This window comes from Lineus longissimus, chromosome 10 (assembly GCF_910592395.1).
Source record: "Lineus longissimus chromosome 10, tnLinLong1.2, whole genome shotgun sequence".
Lineage (NCBI taxonomy): Eukaryota > Metazoa > Nemertea > Pilidiophora > Heteronemertea > Lineidae > Lineus > Lineus longissimus.
In genome coordinates, this window is record NC_088317.1 from 16,722,291 (window position 1) to 16,746,976 (window position 24,686).

The window sequence follows — 24,686 nt, forward strand, 5'->3', positions numbered from 1 at the left end:
TTATTCACCCAATTCGAAGTGTGCGTTTCTAAATGTTAGAAAATATTTCTTCCTGAGTCTGATTTTGGTTTCCCTCTGACTGAAAGCCCGTGCTGGATGTAGTCAGTCTGAACTGTCAAAACATTGTCCTTCTAGGTAGTGTCTGGGCTGTTCAAAACATAACTTGTGTCCATCCTGAAAGTTGAGGTATGAACTATCCTGAAAGCTGGAGCAGTCACAACCTGTTTTAGGATAGTCACAACCTGTTTTATGGTAGTCACAACCTGGTTTAGGATAGTCACAACCTGGTTTAGGATAGTCACAACCTGTTATATGGTAGTCACAACCTGTTATATGGCAGTCACAACCTGTTTCAGGACAGTCACAACCTGTTTTGTGATGGTCACAAGCTGTGTCCCGATACAGGTTGTGACTATCCTATTTAACATTTTGACTTTGGTCTTTCCTGAGATATGTTGTGACTGTCCTCTAACAGGGTGGGACTACTGTCCTAGAATGAGTTATGACCTTATTTGGACAGTTATAAAATGGATCAATAGGGGACATGGTGCTTGCTATCACTGGGGTATTACGTTCTGAGAGACATGACATCAATTTTGTCTTCAGTTTTGAGGCAATACACTATTCGGCAATAGACAGCAGCGGCTGGTTTTTGCATCTTGTCCAGAAGTCAGGTTGGCAGGATTAAAAGCTAGGAAACGCTAGATTTGATATCAAATTTTATTAAAACCTTGATTGAACAATTCTCTCTGATTGCAAAACATGCAAGTTCCAGGATTGAGGAAGACGAGATAACCTGCTAGCCTGCATCCATGGTTGTCCGATGTTACATTTTTTGATTGCTCACCATATCCCTGTGTTCCCCAAAATTAAGACTGAAATGAAACTGTCATTTAAAAATCTGACACACGGCCAGTTTCGAACTTCCAAAGTGAAACCCTATGGTAACTTGATTAAGAAAATGATTGCTTAAGGGTGTCCCTGGCCTGTCTATCTCAAGACGCACATCTCAGCGACCTGGAAGACAGCTACTGTAAACTCTGCCATGTTCCGTCCGTCATGCAGTCCATTTAGATTATTCATCCGAATGAATTAGACACATTGTATGATATTTGGAACGGGACGTGATGTGACTGACTTCGCAGATACTCGTATTGTACACATTTGAATCTCAGGATTTAGTTCAAATGTCAACCAAACTAGTTCACAAAACATCAATAAAATCTATGTCATCCATCAGCCTATCGTAGTCCGAATCTCTTTTGGTAAACAAATGGTGGCATTGCTTCATGCAGTGCTTCTTGGCCTTCTCGTCCTTGATGCTCTGGCATCCGTTGCGGCAGGCCCTGAGGACGGGAGGGGGAAACTCCACGCAGCACTTGTGCAGGCATCTATTTCGCGGCTTCATACAATCCTCGAGTGTCGTGCAACCCTTGTCGTCCTTTTTCTTGCAAACCTAGGAGGGGAAAATTACAGTTTCTTAAGAGGGGACCTCTTTTTACGTTCACTTAGCCTAACGATTTGAGCCCTGTGGGCCGCTATAGCGGCCTGGAAACTTACATGAGCCCCTGCCTAGCTAGTGGCCGCTATCTTATAATATTGGCCTGGCAGTCCTGAGGGGATGAGGAATCAGTGTCACATCGAGAGAGCATTGTGCGTGCCAGCGCTGTTTGGGGGTATATTCGGGGACATTATTTTTCGCTAAAACTCAGCACGCTATAACAACCGCTGGTCTCTACTGGCCACAATGCCGGAAATAAAGCCATTTTGTGACTGGCCTTATGGTAATGAGTGGTGGCACAAAAATCAGGATATTCCTACCATTGCGCCGCATTTCATGAAGTCCTTCTTGCATTCCTTAAAGCACTTGGCTGCTGCGCTGTGATGATGCTTCCCCTTGCTTTTACCGTGATGATGACCTTTGCCTTTCTTTGAATGGACGTGGGAGACGGCGATGAGAACCAGGACTATGGCAACGAGCCAAAAGTACGATGAGATCTGAAAACGAGATACAAAAATTCGAAAGATTGACTTTCAGAGCTGCTCCCGCATGACATGAATGTCGAGCATCCGTGCTTAAGAAGAATAGAGAGGACTGGCGAAAAGACACCACCCTGACCACAAAGCTCTGGGAATCTAACAGGTGAAACTCTCTGGGACAGCCGACTTATTCACCGAAATGGAAAGGTGTTTTATTGTTTGTCGACCCGCACAGAGGATGAAAAAGTGCTTATTATTGTTAGTCCGCACTAAGGACGAAAAAATGACCGTTTTATTGTTGGATCCGCACACAGGACAAAATAGTGCCTTATGATATGACCATCCAGTAGAGACTGACACTTTCTCCAGGAGGGACTTTTACAGCTGTCCACAAAGGTGAGTAAAACGTCCACCTACCTTCATTTTGCCAATGTACCGTGATCCGAGTTGATAGAAGTCAGGAGTGTCCGCCGGAGGTTCCTGGAAGGTTATATATAGCAGCTGCTGCACCCAGCGTCCATCTAATTACTTTTATTTGCCTCGATTTGCACGTATCCGGCTGCTAATAAATTGACAGCTCCTAGCCGTAATTGGAACTTGGTAGAAATGCACACTAGTATTTCGACACATGTTGAAGACCACTACTTATTCATTAAGTTGGGAATTAATTACTTTTTCCATGTCCATGCGATGTACATCTTGACCAACAAGGTATCTTGGTTTCTGCATCTTATCAATTTAAACGAAGTATGGTCGACATTAAAAGGGAGTTTCATGAGGTTCAGAACTCTAGATGAATGCTATGGATGTGCTCTCCCGGCCTGCTTCTGACGACCCCACTGGCACTCGATCTTAGAAATGATAATGTTTCAGGTATTGTAGTTACCTCTGCGAGGCGCATACTTGTGCTGGCAAATGTTTTCAAACGCTCAAAAACCTTTATTTCTAAGAGTGCATTGCCTAATGTATTGTACATTGTGCTGTCTCCATGCACACAGATGCAAAGCTGAAATTGCCACAATTTCCATATAGCTGGGACAATCCCACACCCCACACTATGTAACTGAACGTAGTTTTTATGGTCGAAGATGGGCTGGTAACGATAAATTAAAGATAATTGTACACATTATTGTGATCACTCCAGACAAAAATTTATGTACGAAGTGTTGCATGTCATATGCATAAATGGTAAAATACATTTGCGACCACTGTATTAAAGGGGTACACCGTTCGTTCATACATAATTACTGTTGGTCCAACTTAATCTATTTCCGATTTCTAAACATAGACGTCGCCACCTGCTAATGCTGAAGGTAAAAGTTTATTGAGGGCAAATTCCGTTAATGCAAACAATTTTTATTTCCAAACAACTACTTTTACAGAGAATCGGACGTTTTGAAATTTCCTTGCGTCAGTTCAACTTTCAGCCTGAAAAAGATGAAGGAGAAGTCAATTAAATGCCGTTTCTTTATGACGTCTGATATTACATATAGTCACCTATCCAAATCAACGTCTACCTTTGAGACAAATTTGGAGATTTTGTTCATTGCAGAAAGCGCAATAAAGAAAGTGATCAACTAACTCGTCTTCTTGGGTGTATAGCCCGGTATACGCTCGTCCACCGTGGCCATCCGGTTGGTTCAATTCTTGCGCATAACGCAACCATAGAATCGAAGGCCGATACGAACAGGTAAACCTACCTTTTACACCACTCATCTTTTTAGTTTTTCTTTTTTCCCTTGCTGTCTTTCTTCCCGCCTTTTCCCTTACTGTCCTCCTTCCCGCCTTTCTTTGGTTTCGCGGCGGGCTTGCCACCCGTCTTGCCACCCTCGGATTTCTTTCCCTTGATGACTTCAATCTTTTTCTCCGCGCCCAGTATCTTTTCAGTTATTGCTCTAATTTTCTTTATCAACTCCCTCATTGCCTTCATACTGTTATCGGCCTTGTCCTTCTTCCCGGACTTCTCGTCCTTCTTGGCCTTTGTCTTCAGGTCCTTGACCTTTTTCTTCATGTCTTTGACCTCGACCTTGTTCTTCACGACCTTCTTTTTCAACTTGAGCACCTTCTTTTTTTTCTTGAGCGTTTTCTTCATTTTTTTCGCTTCAGATTTCTTGCCCTTTTTCTCCATTTTCTTGATGGCTTTCTTAATTTTGTCCAACTTTTTCGCCTCTTTCTTAATAACTTTCTTGTCGTTCTTTATATCTTTCTTTATTTCTTTGATTTTCTTCTTCGCAATACCCTTGTCCTTTGCGGCAACCTTGCCCTTTGCGACAGGTTTGCCCTTCGCAGCAGGCTTTGCACCTCCGCCAGTTTCTGCAAATGAATTGAACAGGATGTATCAAAGTACATGCTTATGCATGTACAAGTCGATCTTGTAACTGAGTGTTAAAGAAAGAGCCAGATACACCTTTAGAATAAAGGTTTGACTTTCTGAGACAGCTGATTCAGGGTCATCGTCGTCGTCGTCGTCGTCATCATCAGATTAAGAAAGCTCAGCTTACTTACCAATTTTGAAACCCTTGCAAACAAGTCGGGGATCCTTGCCGCTGTACACAGTGCAGGAGATGGGCGTGCCTTGAAGGAAATGATTGTCGTGTGATGAATACCATTAGAGGAGGTACCGCGATTACGTCAATTCTGCTCATAAAAATGGTCATCGCATGTACATTGAATTATTCGAAGTGTGCGCTTTTTCTATGGGTTTTGACGTCATCATAATACACTGACGACCGGCTGAGGACAATACAAGGGCTCCCAACATGATATACCATTTTGCACGGAGGAGAAAGCGATTTGTATTTTCATTGACTGTGCCTCACAAGCGACTAGCCACAGTGAGGCAGAATGCGTCACGTTGAAATTTGAAACACAGCGGCCAAATTATTTCAGTTGTGTGATAAAAGGGTGACAAGGGCGAGTCTCTCACCTTCGTCTTTCTTTGCTGCCGCTTTCTTGCCCTTGGAATCATCCTTTTTGGCAGGCTTGGCCCCTGGTAAAAAACGAAATATACTCTTATCAACTGATACAGGGACGATACTGCTTGAATTGAAAGGGCTATTGTCATCATATGAAGGTATCATAATGATTGTGTAGTTTTATCGGCTGCGAAATCACCAACGTGTCAGGCAAGGAACCGTAATTCGCCGGCCAGAAAGCCACATCTGGCTGTCGCCTGCCGTTTGACTGCGCCACTCATGTTCGCCGCAACAAAATTAACACTGAGTTAACGCCTAGATTTGCGCAAAAAAGTGCACATCTGCGGACTGACTGTCCTTGATTTCAACGATGATTTCCAAATTGGCTCAATCAAATGGTGAACATAGGTTAGATTTAGCGAGATATCGCACATTTTTTATGTATGTATTCAAATGCTGTAATTTTTTTATCTTTGTCATACCATATGACGCCGCGCCATCGGGTTATGGCCTGCCGTACTGGCACAGCCGAATCGTATGGCGGGGGAGGGATTCACCGAACTGATTTCAGAATATACGATCTTGAACATGAAGTTTCAAGGGTTTACTTAAACATAACTTGTCATTTATTATTTTGTGGATTTCTTGTCACCTTTCTTGGCTGCTGGTTTCCCTCCGCCTTTTTTGGATTTGCCTGCATCTTTTTTGGCATCCTTCCCGCCTTTTTTGCCTTTGCCTGCATCTTTTTTGGCATCCTTCCCGCCTTTTTTGCCTTTGCCTTCATCTTTTTTCGCATCTTTCCCGCCTTTTTTGCCTTTGCCTTCATCTTTTTTCGCATCCTTCCCGCCTTTCTTGGCTGGTGGTTTTTTGTCGCCTTTTCCTCCTTTTTTGACATCCTTCTTGTCCACCGCTTTCTTGTCACCCTTATCACCCTTCTTCGCTGTTTGATTAAGGAAAAGGGTATAACCATCACAACTAGATAACTGTTCATTTATTGAGTATCAATTTATGGCCGAATGTACTATACGTGACACGGGAAAGAACCCGGACTTTTGATTTTGAATGACTCCCACAATATCAATCTTAGCTATACCAAACTTATGCGCGATGAAGTGAAATTAATCCTTCTTGTTCACAATTTGTTTAATCTCATTTCCTGCATAAGTAATTGCGTAATAGGCATTGGATAAATTTTTTCGACAATTTTCACCAGAACAGGTTTGATTGGGTGTCATTGGTCGCAAGTCAAACTCCGAGACGACACTAACTATTATTACTAGAAATCCATCCGTTGTTGTTCTGATGTTTTTGGATACTACGCCAAAATAATTGATGAAGAGAAGTCAGTAACGTGTGACCGATACTGTAAAGTCACCTAGTCACATCGTATTGAGCAATTAGTGACCCTACACGTAAGTGACTTACCCCCGGCTGAGCCTAAAAAGAAGAAGCGAAAAGGTAATGAATAAAAGAGAGTACGCTCCTAGTTTGCAAAGGAGAGTGAAACTGCGTCACAGAAAATAAACATGGGTAGGTAGCACTGAGTAATAATACTACATGTATACGAGAACCGGGACTATTTTCTGGAAAATATATAACTCATGAATTTTTATTGTCTAGAAATGAATCTTTAGCCTGATTATTCATTCGACTCCATGGTTATTTACCGACAGTAGCCAAGTATTTGCCGGCAATACTTTGTGAGAGACGTTGAGAAAACGAACATGAATCGGAACACGCACACATGGAAGTTTATTTTTCTAAATGCCTCTGTTGGAAAGTTTGACTTACTTGACGCAATGCAAAGGACCAGTATGGTCAATGCCAGGCACATCCACATCACCCGCATCTTGGCTGGTGCAAGTCAGTCACTGGCGAAAAAACTTAAACTGAAAAAAATAGGAGGTTATGCTAAATCATGATTGCATTATGGACGTAGGAAGCTTTTGGCGATCGATCTCGTCCGTAATTTCGGCCCGAATGATGGATGCAGGCTAGGTAGATGCCGGCCGAGTGGCGTCCTTAGGGTGGCGTAGTTTCAAGGAGCTTCGAATCACTAGGGAGTTTTCGCAAATCTCCGAAACGTCAACGGGAACACCTATCCCATTATTTGAGCGCCTGATCCTGATACAGCGAGAACGGCATGATGGAAGGTTGCGATTTTTTTTTAATTTTGATATTTTTCGTACATTGTATAATCAGGTATTTGGTAGAAAGCTCCTGGTATTCTAATTATGTTTAGAGCTAAGGCTTGGTAAAAAATCATACAACTCATACAACTGCTATTGATTAAAATATTTGGTATTGCCTAATTGGAGCCATTTAGTTTCCATTGTTGTGTTTTAACGACTTTTATCGATTAGAATATTGGAAATATGGGCCAAAATCAATTTACAACAAGAGACAGGCCAGCAATATTCGTTGCTACCTCAAAACTGGCACCGCATTGATAAAAACATCGAGACCACCTGTGACCAATAAAAATCCGTTCAATGTTCACCCTTTCGTGACGAACGCCTTCAGAAGTTCCTCCTGTTTTCCGTTCCCAAATTACAGCCATTTTGTTGCCAGAAGTACGATTTCTACTTGTCACAATGAATTTCGATGTCTGGCCAAATATCCAGCAGTAAAATACGTTAAAGTTGATGGGCATAAGCCTTGCTCGCAGCTTGTTTGAAAAACTGACCAGTTAATCAAAGTCGCTGGCAGAATATGTTAAAGCCGATAGATCCATCAAATAGCGTGTTTGAAAAAATTGCCTGTTTTTAAAATTCGCCAGCAGAATCTGTTAAAGCCGATAGACCCATCAAATAGCGTGTTTGAAAAAATTGCTTGTTTTTCAAATTCGCTAGCAGAATCTGTTAAAGCCGATAGACCCATCAAATAGCGTGTTTGAAAAATTTGCTTGTTTTTCAAATTTGCTAGCAGAATCTGTTAAAGCCGATAGACCCATCAAAAAGCGTGTTTGAAAAACTTTCGCTATAGCAACAGATTTGCTACAAAATGCTCCTTCGTAAGAAATCAGGCATTTGCGGATGAGGCGCCGGGAATTGGACGTTTTCTATCAAAGTTCGATAGATTCAACCGTGGCGGTTGTATTGAAGTACATGTAGTTGGCTGATGGTCAGCGGGTCTGAGGAGTGCTACACGGGGCACATCGACATCCCCATAAAATCGGCTGAAGCAAAATCGTATTTCTCAAAGGTCAGTCGAAAAGTTGATTAATCGGACATAAAGGTTATGATTCTGGCTCACAGTTTAAATGAGAAAGAGAGAGAAATCCCGTTACATTACCTTTCGGTGTCTTCAAGGCGTTGACTGTGACAGAATCCCAGAGGCCTTTTGCGATTCGACTTCAACACAAAGACCTACACCTGCTCTTTTTACGCACGCGCAATGTACGAAATAAGCAGACGCATTGTCAGGCGCAGAAAATCTTTAAATCGAATACTTGGAAAATGAGATATTATTGATGCAACATCGGCAGGTGTGCACTTTTGTCTGTTAATTGCCCTTCGGTGAGACACAGGAACAGCGACTGGTACCCCTTCACTGCCGGTTTGGTTTCCAAAAGGAGTAGGCCAGTATGCTTACTTTAGAAGAAGCCTGATCCCGAAATGTGAACCCTGCACTGGTAAAATATTGGCCCTGAACCCTTCTCCAAAAACATTCCTTCCAAAGAAGCTCTGTACGCTCCAACGACACCAGCCATTTCACACATTTTGATGGGAGGACCTTTCCAATTTTTCTCATACTTCTTCCTCTTCTTCTACGTTCGCGCTTGCCTGAAAGAATCATGCTCCACGCGTTACAAGTAGTCGCCAGGACTTGTGATGTAACTGCCGTACTTACGTTTGCATTATTGACCTAGTAACTCCGTCTCCGGGCAGCGAGAAGATTATATGTCAAGCTTGGATGGCCGTCTTTTGTTTGTCATGGCATAAGTACCAGGTACATGGCACAACGGCTTTTCGTCTCATTTGAAGGAGGAACCAATGCAGGAACGACCACTTACATGTATGAGCTCGAAGCTCTTCTGTAAGCCTGCTAATTTGACGCTCGATTCTCGAATACTTGTTAAAGATTTTTCAGAAATTTATCATGGCGGACTACGACATTTCGTCTGGTTTCCAGCTACCAGTCAGGCTCCCCAAGCAGCGAGCCGTCGTCAAAACGGACTATTCTGCTGGATCCTGACCGAACGTGGAAGTCATAGCGGATTACATGTATCATGCGTTTTTAATGGCTGAGGTGATGAAAGTCTTGAGTCTCTATTGAATCATACAATAGCGAAGATCACTTTTCCTGAGGGGACTATTAGAGCTGCTACACCGGTATGTAATGATTCATCCTGACAAGGGACTGACTCCTACTGTCAGGAATAGTCAACAAGTCTGATATACGTATGTGATACTTTCATGCAAACAACGGCCAATCCTGCAATATAATTGCCTTGCCATTATTGTCTTGAATACGGACAATTCCACACGGAGGATGGGCGCGGGTAATGGCTCTTGACTATTGACCGTACCCGTCTCACATTGGTTGATAAACAGTATTGCAAGTCTTCACAACGCTACAGATGTTTGTTTAGATTGATATTCTAAATGGCCTTGGTCATATATGAAGGTTTCTAACTCGTAAACCACGTTTTTTGGTGCCGTCACGATGTCGTCGTAGTTGGGCGCCTAAAACATCCATAAAAAGCATACTTAAATTTTTATTTTTGCCTTTTAGAAGAGAAGTAAGGACCTCGCGGTTGGTCCTTTGTTGTTTAATCAAGACAGATCGGTTCGACTCGACTGAAAATTACGCCCGAAAACCTCGGCGAAGCGCCTCGGGCTTTGGTCTACACTTTCGGTCTACCTTAGCGGTCTTCATTGGACAACCAACTCGGTCTTAATTCTTTAAATATAGGGTATAGGCTAGAGTACACTACCAAAAATATGTCTTAGCTGGCCAAAGCACTTTGTGGAGGAATTCCTTCATGGTGTTGTGGTCACCGGTCACCGAAACAACGCCGAGACGTCTGCAGATGTCTAGAATCTGTCCATGATGAAAGTGTTTTCTTCTGCGGTCGCCGCCACAGTAAACCACTTGGCCCCCTGCAGGACTGGTGGTTGGCGGTTGGTTGATGAATCAAAGCTCCCGTGGCTTGTATAGATAGTATTCTAGCAGTTGGAACAATCCTGCGATGTCAAATTAAGACTTGGTGGTTCAGAGGATGATACAAGCTTCATACCAACCGTACTAGCAGGTAGTTAGAAATACCGAGTACCCACTTTGGCAGAGCGTCCTTTTCCCGTTTAAACAAGAGAACCAAACAATGGCAGCCTATGAGGTTGGCCATTTGGGCGTCGTATTCGTAATCTAAGGAAAGTCCTCATTTGAAACGCAGACAAGCAGGATAAAAACGCCGAAAAAGAAAAGAAATGATTCCAGTTTTATTGTAAACAATCTTTTATTCCCAATCACTATAACCTTTCACATTTTCCTGCGTTCTATTACATTATTGTATCTTTGGCTGGTATGGATCGAACTTAAAAAAGGGGCGGCAAATAATGATTATGCGTTAGTTTTTCTTGTCCTTGCCTCCCTTGCTCTTCGTGTCCTTACCACTCTTCGCCTTTGCTTTAGCGGCGGGTTTCTTGGTTTCACCCTTTCCTTTCGCGGCAGGTTTTGACGTTGGCTTCCCTCCTTCGGTAACTGAAACGGAATTACAGACCAGTGACTAGACAAGGTCGCAATCAAGCTTGACTTTGGTGTCCTCCCCGCAGACGGATGTGCAGAAAATTACAATTAATCTTTAACTTCTCGTGTAATTTTCTGCACTGGCGGTACGCGTATATGATGGAAAGGTCTTCACACCGGAATGCGATATCTTATGATTCGCACAACGGAATCGCATGAAGCTTTCAGTGTGCACGAAGCTACCACAAGGCCACCGCAGTAGCAATTTCGTCGACGGGATATGCAACAACTACCTTCAGTCAGTCGAGGGATAATTTTGTCGCAGAACTGCTTTGAAGGACTTACTTATCTTGAAACCTCGGCAAACAAGTCGTGCATCGGCACCACTGTACACAGTGCAGGCGATTGGTGTTCCTTGAAAAAAAAGACAATTATTTGTTAGATAACATTGGTTGGGCCGGCCAAAATCCTTCTTTTTTTTACACTTGTATTTAACATTTGTTCGATTTGGATAGAAAATGAGTTGGCGACACCAAGTAGTCCGATGGTCAATACGTCATGTTCCGTCAAGGCCTTTTTTATTCGATTTCATATAATTCACCGATCTTAGATAGGTGAAACTAGAGTATATACATGTATAAGAGATTGATTTTTCCAAGCTACAGTATGTAGTTTTTTCCAAGCTCAACTGATAGTATATGTTCTACAGCCGCAGCATACAGTATCAGTGACTTGACCGATCACAATACAGGTTTGAAATCTTCTCTCTTTCTTACCTTTTTCCTTTTTAGTGGCAGGCTTGGCAGTAGCTTTGGTGGCTGAAGTAACAGAAAGCATATTATTTCAAAAAGAGATTTGAAAGATGAAATGTGTCGTATAGGGCCTAAACAGGCAAATATGTCCGTCATAAAATCGATTACGGAGAATAATCATCATAGATGATAGATGACGGAATGTTTCCGTCATAGTAAGAGAGCAATTGTTGTTATTTTGTGAAGACTACACCAATATCAATCAACGAATAAATAAATTTAGGTGGTGAGAACCAGAGTCTACCAAGTGGCAATTCGGTCAAAAATGAGTTAGGTGGATGTGCCACCTCTGACGATTGAGTTAAGTGGGTGTTGCATGTAGAATATTCATAGATTCTCGAACTGTCTATGTATAAATGTACATGTAGCTTCATCCATCTACTCATAGATGGCCGCACTCCACTTTCCTTTCTATGAAAAATCTCAGAATTCGAGGACGGAAACCCGACCAATTTGTTTTTCAAAACTTGGATATCACTTAGTAGACTTTGGTTCTCATGGACTCAATTGTTTGCCTTTTTACATTTTTTGTTGTCTTTCTTCGTTTCCTTACCTGCTTTCTTTGTCGTGCCCTTGGCAGCGACGGCTTTTGCTTTGCCTTTGTCGTCTTTCTTAGCCGCTGAGAAAAAGGCAAATTATCAAATGAACCGTTTCGAGTAAACCTCACAGCGAGAAGAATATTTCTCCCTGCCGACACAGACTGCTATTACAAAAAGTCATAATAAGTTAGTGAAAATACTGAAATTAATCAACCAATCAGCAGATCGATCATGATCAGGTACTAATCGATTGGCACACACCCTACGAACAATAGGTGTACATAAACATGTAATATCACTATGTGAATTGTCTGTTCGTAAGTTTCAGATGACCTATGACATTCTGTTGAAGAAATGTTGCACTTTCTGCGCGAGATTTTCAAAATCAGAGTGGTGTTTCCTCGTGAATGCCACCCGGCGAGTAGGCCTTTGATTTCTTCGGAAAAGACTAACTTACCTGCGGCGGAGCCTGCAAAAGAGACACAGATGTAATTACTGAATACGACAAGCAGGGATAGTATTCCTAGTTTTAGTCTAACATTTTAGAATGTTTAAAGGGACAATTTGGGCAGTCTACTCAACATCGCTGTTAACATCTATATAGTCAATATGTACAAAGATATTCATGCAACTGCAAATTTCAAATTTCAAATTTCTGAACGAATGAACCTAACCTGTCGGTTGAAACAATTAGTGCACCTTGCCAGAACAATTACTTAAGTACACGTATGTGTACTTGTTATTTGTCTCTGAACGCCTTGACTGTAATTTATGACTTACCTGATGCAATGCAAAGAACCAGAATGGTCAGAGCGAGACACACCCACATAACCCGCATCTTGGTTTCGAATTTTTACTTTCGAGACGTAAAACTGGAAACAAAAATGTGTACATCAATCCGATATCATCAATTATCCAGAATGTCCGATTCGAGTTTTGTACAATAACTAGGCACGGTTAGACCGGGTATAATCCGTTTTACTCTGACAATCCGTTATACTTGAAATCGGTCACAGGAAATCCTTCCCCTTTCCGATTGACTAGGGGCTTTCGGTGACACCGTCTCAAATTATTGGAGGTTAAGTCTCCCCGCCCAAAGACCAAACATGATACTGGCATCAAGGATTAAACTCATCATGCAAAAGTCCAAATTAGCAAAACTACGAAATCCTGCATCATCCTAGGCTTAGCTGATTTTGAAGGCACCCTAAAGGAATTCTAGATGAAATAGAATTTCGGAAAAAGAACTTTGTTCCTACCTTTCGATGTATTCGGATTGTTGACTGTGACAGATTCCTCCAGGCCTTTATCCACAACTTAATCGTTCAATAAGGGCCAACACCTGTCCAATTTACGTAATGACCTGTTATCTGTTATCAAGGATGCGCACATGGAGGAAATTAAAAATTGCGAGGCGATTAAACCAAAATTTAAAAAAAATTGAAACAACATTTGAAGCGGCAGATGGAATCCTTTGTGTATTCATTCATTGGGAGTTATAATAGAACTTTAGAAATAGGGTTTGGTCCATTCCTTGATTAGGATTGTAGTATGTAAAGGTTGAAACAAAAAAATGAAACAAGCCTAACCAAACGAACCAAATAAACATTCCAAACATGAAATTAAAGATCGGGTTTAGGCGTGTTATGATTGAAAGCATTAGGTCTGTATTTGCATGAAATGAAAATGCAGCATTATTCATTAGGCCCAACTTCATTTTCCTCGTTTCAATGTTTGAAGAAGCCAAAATAAACGATTGAATGAAACGTTCCATGGCTCATCATGCAAAGCTTGAAATGAAACAAATCGAATTGGACTATGTGAATAAAATTATTCCAAAATATACTTTACCGAATCCTGCAATGAATATTACACGTAAACTTGTATTTCCGGTTTAAAACACTTCTTTGGGTCGAGCTTGTCTCACCAAAAGCTGTGTGGTCAAAACGAGGCAAATACATAATCCAATGAAACATTGTACCCAAGGTGTTTTAGAATGGAACCCGCCGCCTCCAATTACGCTAGTTGTTATCCAAATATTAGGATAAGATCATCGAAGAGTAATATTTGAATTGATTGTTTGTATAGTGTGGAGCCAACCTATGGCCCTCGAGGCTGAAGCAACTTTGACCGTTAATTAGACTCAGTGCGCTACTAGACAACACTTTAAAAAACGAAACGCGTTCCATTATTGGTTATTGAACACAGACATATTGGGGCCTGTAGATTGATACATGAACGTTACTCTTACAATCTGAGGGTTATTTTTTATACTTTACTATAGGTAACAGTATCTTATTTCACACCCAGTCAGTAAAAATGGGGCAGTGTCATTTAAAAGAGATCTCATTCCAATCAGCGAGGGCAGCAGTATCATGTTACAAAATACGCTCATACCAGTCAGTGAGAGTTAACAATGGGGCAGTATCATGTTACAAAATACGCTCATACCAGTCAGTGAGAGTTAACAATGGGGCAGTATCATGTTACAAAATACGCTCATACCAGTCAGTGAGAGTTAACAATCGGGCAGTACAGTCAGTGAGAGTTAACAATCGGGCAGTATCATGTTACAAAATACGCTCATACCAGTCAGTGAGAGTTAACAATCGGGCAGTATCATGTTACAAAATACGCTCATACAAGTCAGTGAGAGTTAACAATGGGGCAGTATCATGTTACAAAATACGCTCATACCAGTCAGTGAGAGTTAACAATAGGGCAGTATCATGTTACAAAATACGCTCATACCAGTCAGTGAGAGTTAACAATGGGGCAGTATCGTGTTACAAAATACGCTCATACCAGTCAGTGAGAGTTTACAATTGGGCAGTCTTAGATTTCAAAATAAGCTCATACCAGTCAGTGAGAGTTAACAGACGTGCTGGCCCGATATTTTGATGAATTGGTTTGCTGGGGACAACTCATTGTATCGTCTTTGGTCATTTTGGTAGTATATAGGTTCATTCGAGTTTAATAGGCCAACGAGGTTAAAATTTGTACGTCTTCGCTGTGGACAAGAACGTCACAATCAATGACACACTTCGTGTCCAGTGTAGTTTCTTGTGGGTCACTTATCGTTTGCGCTATAATGTAAATAGCCGTGACCACAGAACTGTCGTATTTCGTCCGTCAGCATGTCCATGATGTCATGATCATTGTTTAATTATCCGGTCAGGCCCAACAATCTATGTCTCGTGAAATACCGCCCGCACCCCTTTCCGGTGTAACATCTGTGGTTGTTTCCCATGTGTCAGTGTTTCCAAACAATATGCAGCTAGAGAGACCATGACTTTTCAATAGGGGGGATACACAGAAAAACTCGTCAATCTATTTTTGAGCGTTCCCAAACAATGAGGGGAAACACTCAAAAACAGAAACACTCAAAAACAGGTCATGGCGATTAAGGGGAATCGCAATCTCCAAGTCTCGCAATTGGTAACGGATACTTAGTGATACTAGCATGGTTTACTAGCGTACTTTTGAGGCGACATTACCAAAATCTTCGCAGAGAACAAATATTTCTGTTGACAAACAGCAACAGTTACAGTGAAAATCCAGTCTAAATATTAGATGTATACTGTACAGCTTTAAAGTGACTTATACAAGCTTTTATGTCAATATTTAAATATTAAACGGAACTAGGGTTTTATTGACAATATTGAAGAGCAAAATTGCAATGGATATCAAGTCGAGAGGCATGTTATCCCTTGCAAATATTAACATGTGGTTAAACATGATTCTTTAGTTGACCCGAGGAAGACAGTAATTTTCGTTGAAACTGACGAAATATCGTGTATTGTATCAATGTGCGTCATTCTTTTACAGTAGCATTGATCAATGATGATTACAAGTGAATCATCTTTTATGTCCACAGGCACGTGAAAGGGGGTGTTTGTCAGTCGGGTGTGTCTGGGTGACCTGCTGATAAAGCCAATCCTGGTGAGCAACGGGGCATGACTCGACTCGACCCAAATTCAGCTCAGAACGATCGGAGGGAAGAAGAAGTGCGTCACATGGCGTGATATCAGTGGTAAACTCTCCTTCGGAGAGTGCACTAATATTTCGTCTATTTAGTTGGTAGTTCTTCATGCAAAGACGAGGTCAGACTCACGCTCTCAAAAGGCGAGGTGACGCTGTAACATTTAGACTTGAGTATCGTCAACCACATTCTTAAACCTGCGGCCGAATGAAGTTCTTTGAATCAAATTTGTCCGTTTTTTGTTACCTGTATTCTCTTCTTTCTTTATCAGAGTAAGAGGTACTTGCAAGCAAAAAGCAGGTCAATTGGGTCCCTGTAATCGATATGCTTGGTCTTAAGGTTTACATTTTGAGGTAGGTCTTAAAAGATCCAAATGTACGTAGAGTTCTTTCATTATCGTGCAGCTCTCGGTCTACGCTTTCACCGCTGTGGACAACATATAGTACACTTGGAACATGACCATTGGCCAACTTCTTTGTTATTCGGGTGGTCCAACCCACTTGATCAGCGGCCGGGAAAATATCCTCTCAATAACATGATGGTTATATCTCGGCCGTATAAGTATGCGCACTTGCTAGCCCTACATAAAAATAACAGACAATGGACACTTCCTTCCTATCCTGTAGCCGGTCATGCCACGGCGTTCATACTAGACGGACACTGCCGTCTGTTCCTGTAGTAATCGACACTTAAAACTGTGCATGCAGGCCCGTAGTATGAAAGAGAACTCCGCCATGTCCGTCGCTGTGATGATGACAAATACTGATTTAATACTCCGGTAACTTCTTTTCAAATAGCGTATCGCTTTATCAATCAAAGCGCTCTTACTTTCTTACCGACCTGGCAAAAGACTTCACAATATAGTACAAACGCCGGTTGAAGGAAGTCACGATTTTCATTTGGCGATGACCTGACGAGGATAGAGGTTAGTTGTCGACAGGTGTAGAAGTTTCAAATATCCTACATGTAGGATACAGGGCCGGGTCATTGCCTCTATAGAACCATAATCCGTCAGTATACAATAGGGCCGGGCACTTTTTTCCGTATTCTCGAACTGAAAGATTTTCTCGCATTTTTCATCATTCAAAACGTTAGATAAGCTATACAGAATCTGTATGTAAATGTAGGTCAAATCAAAAAAACAAATTATAAGGCCTATAGAATTTCTCTCTGTATGATCCGTATGGGTTTTCTTTTACTAAATCTTTTTTGGAATTTCCTTTACAACTGTCTTGAGGACTATTAAATAATGGAATAATGAGGACTTTTTCTCTAACATTCTATGACCAAGGAGTTCCTTCAAAACTAAACCTCCGTAATGTATATCCTACGTAAACTAGGTCTAGATGATACACAGTGTTTATTTGCCTGAAAGTCAGCACCCCTTTTGTCGTTGAAGGAACGCTTCGGTAAGGAGTTTACTTTTGAAGGGAAATATAAGCTTATTTCTCAACAACAACAACTTGCACGTAGCTGGAAAAATCTTTGCCAAATAAAGTAGAACCTCTCTATCAAGGACACCCTTGGAACTGACAAGTCCTGTCCTTAATAGAGATGTGTCCTGATTAGAGAGGTCAAATTGAATGGAAACAACCAGTTTGGGACCAAAACCGGTGTCCTTAATAGAGAGGTGTCCGCTAAGAGAGGTTCTACTGTATTATATCATTATGAATTAAAGTTGTTAATCATATTTGGTTATCTCGTGTTCTTTATGTGTTAAGATTTTGTTGGCTCTGAATAGTCACCTCAGTCCGACTGGTGCGATGTCAATTATAAACTTGATCTAAAATCAGTTTCTAACCTAGCTCAATCTAACTAGTTTCTTCGTTTCGTTGATTAGACAGCGCACGTTTATAAGCGGTTTGCAGCCAATTAAGCTACTCTATCGCCGGCATAGATTCTCATGCGGATTATAGAGAAGCTTCACCTGGGGAGTACACGTGTTCTTCGGTCAGATCGAACAGAGGGAACAGAATAACCAAGGAGGCAGGGAGACCGAACGAAAGGACAGGATGGTTCGGTCAGAGCTATTTCATGTTGCTGCACTGATGATAATTGTTCTTCCAGCCGCTTTCGGAGAAGTATTTGAAGGTAAGTTAAGGGTCGACCACAGCCCGGACACCACCATTAATTGACTTGAACTTGAAATCCTAAAGCGATTAGAATTCTTTCAAAATGACGCGAATGCCAATTTCTAGGGTAGAAGACTGTTCTTTCTTTTCAAAAGAATAGCCTCCCAGGTTTTATGGGCATTCACTTCATATCGAAGTAGATCTTAATGCTTTAGGATTTCAAGTTCCTGTCAAAATAATGGTGGTGCCTATGGTCCAATAAGGTGTAATCCTATACCACATCTTGTTTTCTGATGACACATTTTTACTAGATTTCTGCCCAATAAATTGTTTTTGCACGCCAGTTCTTCGAAAAACATGCACAAATTATGCGTGTTTGGAATCTGCAGTGATACTACGCTACGTTTTGAAACGTTCGATTTACGTTTTTACTATCGAGCACGGCAAAAATAAAATTTCGTCGGAGATATAGTATCACTCAGTATCTCCTTAGCATCCTATTTAACATGGATTTGAGCAATGGCATCTTCATGGCAACAGACATTCATCTTTAAACAAACACAGTAAAGCTGGCCAATTATTAAACCCTCGTGTATACAGGATATACTACACAACGGGAGATAGCAGCAGTGTATGACCGGTCAGTTGAAGATAGCTATTACATGTAATTAAGGTGTATACTCTGGTTCTTAAAAGATAACTATTTCCTCCACTGCGGTATTGGCTGATAAATATATACAGTATCTTCTATATAACCTGATCTATCCTACTCGAATCTTGAGGCCTACTTAAGCTGCAGCCCTACTTAATCTACAACCATTCGATAGTTCTAAACAGCATAAAAGCTTTTATAATTTTACCTTCAACCAATGTGTTTGGGTCAGATCTTATCTCAATAGCTTTTCTATTTTACTGGTACAAGGTCAGTCAGTGGAATATATTCATGTTCCGCCGTCTGTTGACTTTCTTAAAGATAGACTATATCCACAGGAGGGCGGGGTCCAGTTTGTGGTCGCCAGGTGACTGATATGCACTGCTAGGGAACTGGCACAGACACTAGAGAGCACAATTTACAACTTCATGTACTTATTATTGTACTGTTCAGACTATACCAAGCACAGATGCGTCCGTCCATGCCTAGAAGATACCACGGCAAAGCTCTGCGAGTATAACTTTACCTTAGAGTGGTATCACACGATGTCCAAGGCGTGCTTCGATTGTCCCTCAAACCAGACCGACTGCTCGCGGCCGCACTGCGTCGCCGCTGACGGCGTCAAGAGGGGCATCATTACCGTAAATCGACAGATGCCCGGACCGACAATTCAGGTAGTCTCTCAATAAAGCCTTAGAGTAACCAGCTCCAGGCTGGTTACTCTAAGATAAAGCTCAGCTCAGTTTGTAGCCGAATTAAAATGGATTTTATCATGGCTTAAATAAATCAAATCTGCGATGACCATAGAGACGCCTGGCCTCAACTTCACAGCGATGATATAATACTGAAATATGGAAAACACTGAGAGACGTGTTACACTGGGATATTTTGCAGTTTCACTACTGTTGTAACTCTATCTTAACGTTTCATCTCCTGAAAGAGAGAACCAAGGTTCCGGTAACGCTTATGCCAAGCCGTGACCAGGAGAAGGATAATCCTCGTATAAACAGGGGGTTTCAATCCGTGACACCAGGAGTTTTCAATACACTCCATCTTCCGATGGAGTGAAAAAAACCTGAATCTCAGGATGGAGAAGGATGTATTTAGGAGACGTTCTGGGCCCAGCTGCACTGCGCTGATTGAGCAACTCGGCCCGGCGAAAGAGCCTGATAAAATATACACTATATCTTGTGCCTTCGTTTCAAGGTTTGCAACGGCGACATGATCAGGGTGACAGTAATGAACCGCTTGGAGCACGCAGAGGGGAGTTCCATCCACTGGCACGGTATACTACAGACTAACGGGGACCAGTACATGGACGGTGTTTCATTGCTTACGCAATGTACCATACCAGCTAGGAGTACATTTCAATACAAGTGAGTCGATGTATTGGCATTATTCATCTCTGTATAGTTCTTCTTGTGCGCCGGGCTTGGTCCCTGCGCTCAGTTCGCTCCGGACGCATTGGACCGGCCTCGTCCTATCGCCAGATCAGATTGACGAAAAGGACTATTGATGGTTAACACAACATTAATGTTAACGCCAAGTTAATGATGTTAACGCCGAGCTAATGGTGTTATCGCCAAGTCAATGATGTTAACGCCAAGTTGATGATGTTTTGCCAGGTCATTGTTGGTAAGGCGAATGACTAGTTTGTTTTGAAGATCAGTATTTCCCGTGTCTTTTTCCAGTTTCATGGCTAATTCTCCCGGAACCCACTTCTACCACTCCCATTCGGGCATGCAGCGCGGTGACGGCATGTACGGCTCTCTCATCATCCGCAACAAGCCCTCGAGGGACCCCAACTACAACACCTACGATTATGACCTACCTGAACATGTCATCATCGTCCATGACTGGCTCAAGGAGATGATAGTAGCGAGCTTTGCTCATCAACATCATGCGGGCGGCGACAACAAGCCCAAGTCCATGCTCATCAATGGTAAGAGTCTGAGGCGACTCTAGGCAGGAACCACTGGTTCCAATTGGTGGTCTTCAGTTCACTGATAAGCACAGTTGGAGAAGTCAATGCCTTTGTCTGGTTTGTCGTGGTGATAAAAATAATCTCCGTTCAAACGCGAATAGTCTTGAGCGAGTTTCGTCGCATGCGATCACGATCGCTGGTCGCAGCGATCAAAATCGTTCGTCTGCAAGGCGACATATGAAACAGTAGTAGCAACTTCCATCTATTTGTTTCAGGCAAGGGTGCGTATGAGAAGTACACGGTAGGAGGAAAAGATGTTTACACTCCTATGGAAACGTTCAGCGTCAAGAAGGGAAAGAAATACAGATTCCGCGTCATCAGTAATGGCCTCTTGAACTGCCCTATACGGATCAGTGTTGAGGGTCATAGGCTTCTAATGATTGCGTCAGACGGGCAGCCCTTCAAGCCAGTGCCAGTGGATGCTGTCAACTTGGTCAACGGAGAAAGGTAAGCTGACTGACGATCGTGTCAGACGGGCAGCCCTTCAAGCCAGTGCGAGTGGATGCTGTCAACTTGGTCAACGGAGAAAGGTAAGCTGACTGACGGTCGCGTCAGACGGGCAGCCCTTCAAGCCAGTGTCAGTGGATGCTGTCAACTTGGTCAATGGAGAAAGGTAAGCTAGATGAAGAGACGAATGCGACAGGGGACCCAGCTTCTTAATTCAAAATGCAGTTAGGTGGTTGCTGTGAAGTTCTTTTTGCTCCTGACGGGAAGTCATACCAATGTTGCCTCCGTGACCACAACAAATTGAATATTCTCTTTTATTTTCTTGAACATTTTGTTTCTTCAGGTTTGATTTCGTACTCGAGGCAAACCAGACTGTCGATAACTACTGGGTGCGGGCGGCCGGTCTGTTGGACTGCAAGAACTTCAAAGCGAAGCAGACGGCCGTCTTGCGCTACGAGGGCGCGCCGGACGTTGCACCAACCACTGCGTCGACGTGGGAGTCGATGGTGGAAGACAATAAAAAGATTGTTGTAAGTGCCATACAGGCTTTCCTTCAGCAGACGGGCTCTTGTATTTGCCGTTCAACCTTTATGTTTCACACGTGATCTGAAATGGCAACTTGAATTCCATGCGTTTCCACTAACAAACTTTGTAACGTGAACTTCTTTGGCGGCCCAAGTTTTCAAGGAAACTAACCTCGCACCTTCAGGTGATGAACCCCATGTCGTACGAACCGTCCCCGAAAAACGTCTACGTGAACCAACTGGAAGGACTGGAGCATGACAAGATGTTAGAAGGCGAGCCAGATGTCAAGTTCTACCTTGCCCACGACTTCCGAAAGATTGACAACCCTCATCTCCACAACCCTGACCTCTATTCCTTGGCCGCTACCGCTAGCTATCCGGGGATGCACCTGTACAGTCCGCAGATCAACAACATCACTATGGCTCTGCCACCGTCACCGCCCTTGACACAGGAGGAGGATATTCCGAAAGTAAGTCTTGGCGGAAGTTAATATGGAGACTCGTACAATGGTCTATTCGAGCGCTGTTGCCGAGAGGCTTTTTCTACTACTCTCGTACTGTAACTGGGAATTGAGCCAACGATCTTTTAGTCCATAGTGCTTATATTATATATGACTTTATCCACTGATATCTTCTTTCTAGGACCTTATGTGCCCACCATACAATGGCACTGGTAGCTACTGCAATAAGGAGTTCTGCGAATGCACCCACATGATAGAGGTCAAGCTCGGGCAGCTTGTCGAACTTGTTCTCATCGATAACGGGATGATTTGGGACGTGACACATCCAATGCATCTCCATGGTTACGCCTTTGGTGTTGTTGCCATGTCAAGGGTGAGTGTTGCCAAGTATGACGTCACGCATTCAATATGCGTCGCCATGGTTATGCTGGTGGGGTTGCTATCCCGATGTGCTGTGGGGTTAAGTGCTGCAATGATCGAGTGATCGACGCAAGTGCTTTCTGTCCCATTACGTTATGGTGCCCCTTGATTATGATATTTTACTACTTTTGATTGACAGGTCAATAAAAATACAACACGTGACCAAGTAATTCAATTAGACAAGGATGGGAAGATTGAGCGCAAGCTGACGAACATTCCAAAGAAGGATTCCATCATGGTCCCGGATGGAGGCTATACAGTGGTCAGAATAAAGGCTAATAACCCTGGTTAGTATGAATATTGAGAAACCCGGCCTTATTTGGTTCCCGGAGCCAATTTTCCCAGCAATTAACATCTTTTTTCGTTATCTTTGGCCTAAAAAAGTCACAACAGTATATGATACACTTCAGAATAAGGATACACGTGCGGCATCCATCTTTTTAAACCAGGTCAATCGGAACTCACTTGACTCTTTTTTATAGGTTACTGGTTCTACCACTGTCACAACGAATTCCATCAAGAGATCGGCATGGGCATGATCCTCAAGGTCGGGGACCCAAAGCAGGACATCGAGCAAAGGCCGCCGAGGAACTGGCCAACTTGTGGCAACTTCCTCTACTCTCGAGTGCCCGAGAAACCATCGGAACGAGACGTGCGGAGCTGCGAACAGTTACTCGCTGAAGCCGCAGGAGGGAGCCACGTGCAGGCCGCCATGACACTGACCATGACCGTCGCTATTTTAAACTGTGTGTCCCAATTTGTATGAAACTCTTTTTAGATTTTAGACTTTTAGTGTTAACTTCTCAATTAATTTATTTTTTTACATTTTTTAGTGCACACAAGTGTAGATAGGTAAAGAAAGATAACTTATGGGACTGTTTTTTCTCTATTTTCGAAGCCGGGTCGGGATGAGCGCGACCTGCAACAATTTCTTGGCATCTCAGACTTGATATATTTTTACTTTGTACAACCTCCTTCAACTAAAAATCAATCGAAAATCATTATTATTTTTATCTGCTCTCATGTATCTACATCTACATCTATCTTGTACTGGTTTGGGCTAAAGCATTGTAACCAGGGTCCTGGTGTGTGGCGGGTTCGGTTCCTCATCGAACTTAAACTTGTAAACTATACATTTGTGTACTCATTTTAGAAACGTAGATCTCAAGCACGAAGAATACTTTATAACAGGCTCAGATTTTTATTCAAAATGTTAGAAAATCATCTTTGTATGATCGAGAGAATAAATTCTAATTCTGATAAAAAAATCGACGTTCCCTTAATCAATCACACGCGAGGTACAAGCTACTCGCAGTCCTGGTCAAGTCATGAACTTTTAGAAATTGCTTCTCCACAATACCCGTGCTGAGAACGTACATTCCACATTAGAACCTCAGTCTGTAAACCGTAATTGAGAGTGTGACATGCCAGTTGATGAGAGCAGTCGGTTATCCATGGTTGCTTTACAGACAGGTATAATAATGGAACTGCCTCCCTAAAAGTTTTCGTTCCAAATAAATGGTAAATTTGCGAGACGACATCTCAACATTCGTGACGTCATCAGCTACATTAAATTTGATTGGCTGAATCTGTCGTTACGTAACGTCATCACACCAGACAACGTGTTCCTTGGCATTGCAACATCTTGCTTTGAGCACTTTTCTCGAAAACACTGCGATATATCTGTACAATGTGAGGCAATTTTGTGGACTTCTGATATCCAGTAATCTTGCACACAATTCAAGCCTGTCATGTTTCCTCGACGAACCATCGGCAGATCTTCCATAGATCGGGGACCAGTGACCTTTGGAGTCCCGAAGAATTCTGTAGCTGTGCCTGCACCAGAACTTACCGTGACAGCAGGGCACCAGTCCCCCGGTTCCAAGCGCCATGATTTCAACGCGGTTAGCCTTGGCGTTGCTGTCCCCACCAGCGATCCAAGATCGCTGCTGGACATCACAGACAGAATGTCCAAGGCCTTGCGAGAGTTTGAGAGCCTGTATGACGAGAATGCAGCGGAAACAGACACGCTGTTCACCGGTGTTTCGGACCATATAAATTCTATGCATGGTGGTGAGGTAAGAGAGGGGTTTAGGAGAGAAGAGCCCGAGTTTGTTTTTCGTTTCCCTGAGAACAACCTCCCGTGGGTATTCACTTCATTTTGATGGAGTTCTTATATCGCTTTAGGATTTGAAGTTCTGACCAAA

General features: G+C 42.5%; 4 protein-coding genes and 1 long non-coding RNA gene across 7 annotated transcripts; 1 reads left to right on the forward strand and 4 right to left on the reverse strand.

Annotated features, from left to right (window-relative positions):
* Positions 1 to 708: 708 nt before the first annotated feature.
* On the reverse strand, positions 709 to 2,506 carry LOC135494913 (uncharacterized). Its single transcript, XM_064783241.1, has 3 exons — positions 2,398 to 2,506; positions 1,822 to 1,998; positions 709 to 1,456 (listed from the first exon to the last, which is right to left on the reverse strand). Exons 1-3 carry the CDS (start codon positions 2,401 to 2,403, stop codon positions 1,205 to 1,207), a joined length of 435 nt encoding a protein of 144 aa, XP_064639311.1. The 5' UTR covers positions 2,404 to 2,506; the 3' UTR covers positions 709 to 1,204.
* Positions 2,356 to 23,719, forward strand: LOC135494912 (uncharacterized). Of its 3 annotated transcripts, none has more exons than XM_064783240.1 (11): positions 2,356 to 2,376; positions 17,760 to 18,010; positions 19,097 to 19,317; positions 19,850 to 20,019; positions 20,335 to 20,585; positions 20,843 to 21,074; positions 21,418 to 21,604; positions 21,784 to 22,068; positions 22,241 to 22,432; positions 22,619 to 22,766; positions 22,962 to 23,719. In XM_064783240.1, exons 2-11 carry the CDS (start codon positions 17,932 to 17,934, stop codon positions 23,243 to 23,245), a joined length of 2,049 nt encoding a protein of 682 aa, XP_064639310.1. In that variant the 5' UTR covers positions 2,356 to 2,376; positions 17,760 to 17,931; the 3' UTR covers positions 23,246 to 23,719. The 3 variants fall into 3 exon arrangements, with proteins under 3 accessions (XP_064639310.1, XP_064639308.1, XP_064639307.1); XM_064783238.1 differs by lacking the exon at positions 2,356 to 2,376 and adding an exon at positions 16,807 to 16,844; XM_064783237.1 differs by lacking the exon at positions 2,356 to 2,376 and having other exon boundaries at positions 17,691 to 18,010.
* On the reverse strand, positions 3,321 to 3,998 carry LOC135494849 (uncharacterized). The gene is made up of 2 exons (XR_010448472.1): positions 3,681 to 3,998; positions 3,321 to 3,408 (listed from the first exon to the last, which is right to left on the reverse strand). It is a non-coding gene; the product is annotated as an uncharacterized LOC135494849 (long non-coding RNA).
* LOC135494382 (cylicin-2-like) lies at positions 4,015 to 8,279 on the reverse strand. The gene is made up of 8 exons (XM_064782302.1): positions 8,190 to 8,279; positions 6,687 to 6,784; positions 6,321 to 6,332; positions 5,548 to 5,835; positions 4,907 to 4,969; positions 4,486 to 4,554; positions 4,062 to 4,293; positions 4,015 to 4,021 (listed from the first exon to the last, which is right to left on the reverse strand). The coding sequence occupies exons 2-8, from the start codon at positions 6,742 to 6,744 to the stop codon at positions 4,015 to 4,017; spliced, it is 729 nt and encodes a 242-aa protein (XP_064638372.1). The 5' UTR covers positions 6,745 to 6,784; positions 8,190 to 8,279.
* Positions 10,356 to 13,337, reverse strand: LOC135494996 (uncharacterized). The gene is made up of 7 exons (XM_064783379.1): positions 13,197 to 13,337; positions 12,718 to 12,809; positions 12,395 to 12,406; positions 11,952 to 12,017; positions 11,363 to 11,404; positions 10,932 to 11,000; positions 10,356 to 10,601 (listed from the first exon to the last, which is right to left on the reverse strand). The coding sequence occupies exons 2-7, from the start codon at positions 12,773 to 12,775 to the stop codon at positions 10,468 to 10,470; spliced, it is 381 nt and encodes a 126-aa protein (XP_064639449.1). The 5' UTR covers positions 12,776 to 12,809; positions 13,197 to 13,337; the 3' UTR covers positions 10,356 to 10,467.
* Positions 23,720 to 24,686: the final 967 nt, after the last annotated feature.

Bases quoted from the DNA above. Each gene is read 5' to 3' on its own strand.
- LOC135494913 (XM_064783241.1), bottom strand. The intron at 1,457-1,821 runs GTAGGAATATCC...TTCCCCTCCTAG, and splicing joins TCATGAAATGCGGCGCAATG to GTTTGCAAGAAAAAGGACGA.
- LOC135494382 (XM_064782302.1), bottom strand. From the start codon at position 6,744: ATGCGGGTGATGTGGATGTGCCTGGCATTGACCATACTGGTCCTTTGC. The intron at 4,970-5,547 runs GTGACAAGAAAT...GTTTTTTACCAG, and splicing joins GAAACCAGCAGCCAAGAAAG to GGGCCAAGCCTGCCAAAAAG. The intron at 4,555-4,906 runs GTGAGAGACTCG...ATTTCCTTCAAG, and splicing joins GGCAGCAAAGAAAGACGAAG to GCACGCCCATCTCCTGCACT.
- LOC135494996 (XM_064783379.1), bottom strand. From the start codon at position 12,775: ATGCGGGTTATGTGGGTGTGTCTCGCTCTGACCATTCTGGTTCTTTGC. The intron at 11,405-11,951 runs GTAAGGAAACGA...CTGTTACTTCAG, and splicing joins GGGCACGACAAAGAAAGCAG to CCACCAAAGCTACTGCCAAG. The intron at 11,001-11,362 runs GTAAGAAAGAGA...TTTTTTTTCAAG, and splicing joins TGCCACTAAAAAGGAAAAAG to GAACACCAATCGCCTGCACT.
- LOC135494912 (XM_064783240.1), top strand. From the start codon at position 17,932: ATGGTTCGGTCAGAGCTATTTCATGTTGCTGCACTGATGATAATTGTT. The intron at 20,020-20,334 runs GTGAGTCGATGT...GTCTTTTTCCAG, and splicing joins AGGAGTACATTTCAATACAA to TTTCATGGCTAATTCTCCCG. The intron at 21,605-21,783 runs GTAAGTGCCATA...TCGCACCTTCAG, and splicing joins AAGACAATAAAAAGATTGTT to GTGATGAACCCCATGTCGTA.